Genomic DNA, 8,028 nt, shown 5'->3' on the forward strand with positions numbered 1-8,028 from the left:
TGTACAAACTGTTTTTTTTTTTAGTTTTGCTTAAAGTAGGCACCCGCCATCAGAATTACAATAGCCAACAGGGAAGATTTGTCCATCTATGCTGTTTAGCCGGGATGAGGAAGCGATTTCTCTTGATCAGTCCTACAGCTTGAACGAGAAAAGGCAATAACGATGACACTCCTATTCCTAGCGCAAAGCCTTCCTGTCCTTTGATGAACTTCACTTACTAACCAGAAAAAAAAGCCTCTACAAATGAAATGCATTACCAGAGACAACTACACTAGCTCAGCACGGAAAGCAAGGTCCCAAGTGCAAAAGTTGACACCTGCCTCATGCTGGCCATACACTTTTAAGGCTCATTCACAGTGCCCTGCACATCCATACAGCTTGCATGCCCATGCAGAGGCCTGCACTCTGGAGGGACAGGTGCAGTGTCCAAGTGTGTGCATGTGGAGTGCACAGAAGTGAAGGTTCAGGTCAGCATGTACCTGCGTGCAGCCGCATTCTCCCATAGGGATGTACAGGTGGCTGCATGCAATTACATGCTGCACCTGTCTCTTCCAGGAGCAGGTCTCTGTACTGGTGTGAATGCTCTATGGATGTGCATCCCTGTGTGAATGAGCACTAAAATTGCATGGCCAGCATGAGGCAGGTGTTAGGTTTTACACTGGGACCCTTGCTTGCCGTATCAGCTAGTGAAGATGTCTCTGGTGATGCATTTCATGTAGCACAAGGTGAATTTTCACATTTTCCGCATGCAGAACAGAGCAGAACAACCTGTTTAGGTCAGTTTGGAGGAGGAAAGGCTCTTTACTATGAATTGGAGTGTCATTGGTATATCCTTTCCATCACAAATGTCAGTTCATTCCTTCAAGCTGTTTTCATACTGAATAAATGTCCTTCAACAGTTACCATCCTCTTACCATTTCAAAGTCCATCAACGTTGTCAATATCTGTAACTTTTCATCCTGTACAAAAACAAATTGTAGAAAGCATTTTACATGATGGAGGAAAGAGGTGACCCAAATTTGCGAAAATATTTAAATGAAACCACTTGCACTTTAATCTAGATATCTGTATGAGTCTGTGTCTGTAGATTTGCATATGACCTGTACCCATGACTTGCAACCCTCAACACACTTTTGAACCCGCTTGTAACCAGATCTAAACTTTATTTTGACGTGTGCTTTTACAACCCTACCTGCAACTTCTAATTAGACATTAGGACAGTTGTGACCGGTGGCTGCAGTCAGCTATGCAGGGAGTGGATTGGCCTAATTGCTTTTGGTAGCATTGCAGCAGACGTTTATGTATTTCAAGGCGTTTTAAATCATGCATTTGTGAGTATTTACATTTTTTTTTTCAAACAAATTTTATTTGATTTTTTCATATAAAACTTCAAAAGAAAATGAAACAAACATACTTTCAGCAGGTTACATAAGTGTGCATGTCCGTATCTATTATACATCATACAAGTAAGATGCTTTCGAGTACCTGTGCTGTCCGTTCCCCTGTCAAACAACTGCATATCAGGCCCAAACCCTGTGGAGTTACCGGCTCTATTAGGAGCTGAAGCTAGACCGAGACTCTTGCCGTTAGTGGGTAAGCTAATCCTGCGCCAGCCGCAAACTCCCCAGAACATTCGACACATCTGCTTCTAAATACCATTTAGTATATCTAAAGGGCTTGACCAGTTGGGTTATTTCCATTACCGTTAAAGTTTTCACAATTAAATGTTTCCATCTCTTGAAGAAGGATGAGGCCTGTTTATCTTTGTGCATTTCGGCCTCTAGTCTTTCCTTGGCCATTAATGCCGTCAAGTCCTTGATGATTTCCTGAACCTTGGGGGCTGATGGGGCGTTCCAGTGTCTCATGAGGCATCTCCTAGCCACCAGGAGACAGATGTGCATCCAATCCAACCCTTTATATTTGGTCTGAGCTCGATGGTTGGCAGAAAGGTCCAGGTAACCAAAGAGACACAATGAGTACTCCAGTTCTGGTTTCCATGAAACAATAGTATTGACATATACAAGAACTTGGTTCCAAAAGTTTGATATCTCTGGACACCCCAGAAGCAATGATGTAAGGTCGGGCGTTGGATTCCACATTTAGGACATATGGATGTTGGTTGGCTCGGTGAGGAGGACGTTGTTGCTGGAATGAAGTAAGGTACGTAGGCTCGATGTATGATTTTAAATTGGGTCTCCCTCCAAATTTTGTTAGTAATTAGTGATCTCGTCTTGGTATATCCCTCAAGGATTTTAGGTAATAAATCTGGTTCATCAAAGTCTCTAGACCATCCTTTCACACTTGACCCTGAAAGGGGAGGTAGAAATAGTGTCTGTAGTTTTGGGTATAGCTCCGATATAGAATACGATTTGTTTGATACAAGTACGTCTAGAAATGATGATGAAAAAAAAGATCTCGGCGTTCCCTTGAGACTGCGCCATGTGGTCTTTAGCTGTAGGTAGTGTAGAAAGTCCTGGGGGGGATACGATATTGTTGTATCAGGTCCTTGAAAGAGTAAGGGCCGAATGTTTGAGGATCAAATAATTGTTTCCAGTAATAGAGGCCCTTTTCCTTCCATTTGTGGAATGCTGAGTAATCTAAGCCTTGAACAAATGAGGGGTGCCCCATGATGGGACAGTGTGAGGACACGCATAAAGGGAGTTTAAGAGCTTTCCTAATCTCTCGCCACACAGTAATTGTGTCCCTAATCAGAGAAATGTGTCGAATGCGCTGGGGTAGGGAGGAGAGTTTGCAGTGGAGTACCGCCCTAAGATCCCATGGGTTGATTAACTCCGTCTCCAGCTTGGTATTCGAATAAACTTCACTTCCGGATAACCAGTCTAGTGCATGACGGAGTAAACAAGCCATATTGTATAATTTGATATTCGGGAGGTTCGTTCCCCCCTCACCCTTCGGGAGCCAGAGTTTCTTGAAAGAAATTCTCGGCCTTTTCGCTTGCCAAATGAACGTCAACATGGCTTTGTTTAGGCACGAGATATCGGTAGTCTTTAACAGTAAGGGGAGAGTTTGCAGGGGGTATAACAACCTTGCAAAACTCATCATTTTAATGAGGTGAATTCTCCCGAAGAGTGATAAGGGAAGGTCCCTCCACATGTCCAGTTCCTTGCAAATTTTTTGTATGAGTGGGGGGTAGTTGAGACGGTAAAGAGAAGAAGGAGTCTTTCCCACCTTTATACCCAGATAAGTTATGTGCTGCTGTGCCACCCTCATGACTCCCTGTCCATCTATCCAAATTGTCCCTGACAGGGGGAGGATTTCGCTTTTCAGGAAGTTTATCCGGAGTCCTGAGAATGTTTTAAAGTGGTCTAACAGAGTTCTAGTGGCTAAGACGTCTTCATTTGGGCGGGAAGTGAACAGCAGGACATCATCAGCAAACATTGCCAATCGAAGCTCCACTTTGCCCACCTTAATCCCATGGAAAGCGTCTGAGTGCGTGATGTGAGCTGCTAGCGGTTCTAGGGATAGGTTGAACAGTAGGGGGGACAGAGGGCAGCCCTGTCTTGTTCCCTTTTCCAAGATAAAAGGGCTTGACAATGCCGCCTGGGTCAGTATCCTTGCAATCGGGGAGGTGTACATTTGTTCAAAGAAGGTGACTAATCTTCCCCTAAAGCCAAATTCTGTCAGTACCCTGAATAACCATCTCAGGTGTACATTGTCAAACGCTTTCTCGGCGTCAAGGGTGATGATGGCAGACTCCAATAATGGGTTAGAACGGGCCTGCTCCAGTGCCACAAGTACTTTACGTACTATGTTTGTCACTCCCGAGCGACCTTTGACTAAGCCCACCTGCGATGGCTGAATCAGGGTTGGTAGGATATCAGCCAGTCTGTTTGCCACTATTTTAGAGAGGATCTTGGCATCTATGTTTAGAAGCGATATAGGTCTATACGAGCTGGGATCCGTAGGATCTTTTCCCTCCTTGGGTAGCAGTTTTATGTATGCCTCTTTTCCCGTCACCGGATACATGGAGCCTCCCCACACCGAAGAGTACATGGAGTGTAGAGGATCCACAATCTCCGTCTGTAGGATTTTAAAGAACTCTGCTGTATACCCATCAGGCCCCAGGGCCTTGCCCGCGCCTAGGCCTTTGATGACCGAGGCTATTTCCTCCTGAGATATGTCTGCATTCATACAATGCAGTTGGTCCTGGGATAGGCTTGGTAATTTCACTGAGGACAGGAAGCGGTCTGCCGCCGCATTGTCAAATGTGTCCGCAGAATAAAGGGTTCTATCAAAATTTTCCAGTATTTTATTTATTTGTAACGGGTCCTGAGTCAAGATACCTGTCAGCTGTTGGAGGCTGGGGATGTGAGTGGGACGAAAGCGGCCCTTCGCCAGTCTGGCTAAGAGTTTGCCCGCTTTATTTCCAAACTTGTGGAGCTGCAGTGCGTAATGGGAGGAGCTGGATTGCTCCTGGCTATGTGCCCACAAATCGAATTGCGTCTTGGCATTTGTCCATGCCGTACGGTTTAGGGCAGAGGCATCCGATACTAGCACCCGTCTCGCCTCGCGCAGCGCTATACTCGCTGTCATGTAACCTTGCATAGTGCGTTTTTTGTAAGCCGCTACATAGGCCATTATTTTCCCCCTCATGTAAGCCTTTGCTGTTTCCCAGAATAGGGTTGGCTGGGATACATGTTGGTTCTTGTAGGATGAGTAATCTCTCCATGAGGAAATCAGGAATTGGCGGAAGTTGTCCTGTGAACTTAGATAAGAGGGAAAACGCCACATGCGTGCATTAGTAACTCGCGGGGCATCGTGAATCGAGAGCGAGATGGGTGCATGATCCGAGATTACTATGTCATGTATTTCTGATTCAGTGGCTCGGGGCAATAGGTCCGATGAGCAAAATAAATAGTCTAGGCGCACCATGCTATCATGAACTAAGGACATGTGAGTGAACTCATTGTCCAGGGGGTGAGCCATGCGCCAAATATCTTGTAGATGGAGAGCTTCGAGCATAGTGGCCAGCCTAGATTGTCGAGTGAGCTCATGGCGTCTGGTTTTGGGCATGGGACCTGCAATCCAGCTCCGGTCTTCCACCAGCGACACCGTGGCATTGAAATCGCCCCCTATCAGGTGTAGAGGCGTAGTAGTTTTTGAGAGCCACTTTGTCAGGTGTTGGAAGTCAGCTCCAGATGGCGAATTTTGGAAGTATACATTAGTTATAGCCAAGGTGTATGTGCCCATGGCCAGGGTCACCGTAAGAAGTCTACCTTCCTCATCCCCCTCTATGCCCGAAATCGAGTATTGAAGATTCTTATGAAAAAGGATCGCCACCCCTGCCTTGCGACCATCTGAAGGGGATCCCACTACTTCACCCACCCAGAGTTTACGAAGGCGTGCCAAGTCTCCCTCCTGTAAATGCGTCTCTTGCAATAATGCTACATCCGCCTTCAGGCGCTTCAGGTGGCAAAGCACCATATTGCGCTTCTGAGGGGAACGCAGTCCTTTAACGTTCCAGGAAATAACTTTCATAGAACGTTTTCAGATATTTGGCTATTTTGAGATGATGGCTTAAATGGCTTAAAATAGTTTGGTCGGAGGATAGAGGATACACAGTGAGTATACGTGAGGAACCCTGAGCCGAAAAAAATATCTATGGAGACACAGCAGCACATAACCGCCCCCTTCAGGAGCAGATCGGACGTACAGAAAGAGTATGCAAATATTCCTGCGATAAGTATAACATTGTTCAACAAAACATTATCTAAAACATAACACATAACCAACAATTTCACTGACTTCTCAATTTCCCAATGATGCAGTGTGGGGAATGCGTTCCAACTTCATATCCCCTGCACAGCACACATGATAGAGAATTCGTCTGCTATGCCCCACGGCCGTCTCCCATGGTCTATTAAGAGGACATGAAAAACAAAAATAAATATCACCTTCCTATGTCAACAGCTAGTGGGGAGCGACAAATGTCCCCGTATTGTTCCATAACATAAACATGGCTGTTTAAGCGTGGCAAGGTACATCAAGGGTGATACTTAACCATAGACGGGTCACTCTGACTAGCGGCCTGTTCAGCGTTTGCGGTATTTTCGTGGCGTCCCATTTTGTTTCTTGAGGGATTTTGGGGGCTTGTATGGTGACCTCGTGGGACGTGGCGGTTTGGAGGGAGATCCCGTATCTTTTGATAGGCGGTTCAGGGCGAGCAGAGCCTCTGATGGGTCGTGGAAAGACATTCTCTGGCCCGAAGTTGAGGTGATATAGAGTGTAGCTGGATAAGCTAGCGTGAATCTGATCTGGTGTTGTACCAGGGTGGAACAGATTTCATTGAATGCTTTACATTTCTTGGCTACTTCCGCTGAGTAATCAGCAAAAAGCAATAGTCGATGACCATCCACCTCCAAAGCTTTGTTTGCGCGAAATTTGTGTAGCACCTCCACTCTATCCGCGTAGTTGAGGTATCGCACAATCATTGGGCGAGGGGAGGCACCATCCTCTCTGGAGGGTCCTATGCAATGTGCCCTTTCCACTAGGCATGGCGTTCTCACCCCTAGTGCTTCTGACAGGTCTGTGGCGCATATCTTACCCAATACCATAGGCTTATATGTTTCCGGCAGACCAACAATCCTGAGATTGTTTCTTCTCGAGCGGTTCTCCAGATCATCGATCTTGGCCTGCATGGATTGCTGTGTCTGATCATGGAGGGAGAGCTTCGCTTGTACTTCCATTAGACCATCCTCCATTAGACCATCCTCCTCTGCCTCAGAGATAGATCTGGCCTGGGCAGATATGTCCTTCCTCATCTGGGAGAGCCCCGCTTGAATTGCTGCTTCCACCGCTGCCTTTATGGTAGGCTTCAGCAGTTTAGCTACTGGTGTGGCAATGCGGGCATGGGATGGGTCCTCATCCCTATCTTCCTGTGAGGAGGCCGGTGAAGGGCTGCGGCGGCTCTGCCTGTCAGCAGCGTCCGCCATCTTGGCTGCACAGGCTGCTCGAGCCGTGTCCCGTGAGCGGGAGCGAGAGCGGGATCGCGGCACTTTCGCTGCCAGGAAGCGGTCCATACCCTGCACGCAACCTCCTTGAGCAGCGGGGTGGATCGGGGGGGCCGTTGGAGCCGGTTTTATATATTGGTACGCTGTATTGAGGGGGAGCGCCGTCTTCCCGCTGCTCCTCACATGGGCGCCGGAACCGGAAGTCTAAATTTGTTTTTAATTTCACATTGAATAAATGGTTCTTCACATAGAGGTGGCGTCTGTATTATGTGTTTGCTCACATCTGCTGCTGGAATGCTCAATCCCTGTGAGGAGCAGCCCCTAGGAATGTTATAATCTGTCACGGTTGGAGGATCACAGAGGCTCCACAAACACTGATACAAAGGGGGTGATTTACTAACCTAAACACACACACACACACCAGGTGTGTGTGATTTTCACACAGCAAAACGTATTTATCAACCAAAAAGTCTCTAAAAGCATATTTCCACTAATGCCATATATGGAAAAATCATGCACATGATGCATATATAATGCTGCTTCACAGTTTAGACAAAAATGGTTAGCTCATGCATTTACATTCCTGCATTCATCAACGCAAGCAACATAACATAGAGCTAATTTACACCACATTACCTTGCAATTCATTGCAGGGCTTTCCACAACACACCTTCTGGGTGTGTACACACTACAAAGGTGTTTCGATTCCTCCCATAGATCATGCTGGGAGGGAACACACTACAGAGGTGTATACACGTTCGTGGTGTGTTTAAAAGGTTAGTAAATCAACCCCAAAGACTCTTTATAATTTCTTATTAGATATGTGCGATTCGTTTTGTTCCAAATTGACATTCGTATGAATTTTTCAAAATTTTGGACATTTGTATGCATTTGAAATTTTTTATGTCTGTGATTCTGAATACATTTTTTGTTGTTAAACATTAACATAAAAAACAGTGTGTAATTCCCTTCCCAATTCATACCAGACTTGTTAGTTCTGGTAGAAATTCCAGGGGGGACCCCAAATGCCAAGGAAAAAAAAAAGCATAGGGCCCCT

General features: G+C 46.1%; 1 protein-coding gene across 1 annotated transcript in view; it reads right to left on the minus strand.

Annotated features, from left to right (window-relative positions):
• LOC108793914 (5-hydroxytryptamine receptor 3A-like) overlaps nt 1-8,028 on the minus strand; it is a 23,349-nt gene that overhangs the window by 10,343 nt on the left and 4,978 nt on the right. The window contains exon 2 of the mRNA XM_018564870.1: nt 915-959. Coding sequence (XP_018420372.1) covers nt 915-959 — 45 coding nt within the window. The remainder of the gene's footprint in view (nt 1-914; nt 960-8,028) is intronic.

Source organism: Nanorana parkeri, unplaced genomic scaffold (genome assembly GCF_000935625.1).
Source record: "Nanorana parkeri isolate BGI_ZX_2015 unplaced genomic scaffold, ASM93562v1 scaffold790, whole genome shotgun sequence".
Classification (NCBI taxonomy): Eukaryota; Metazoa; Chordata; class Amphibia; order Anura; family Dicroglossidae; genus Nanorana; species Nanorana parkeri.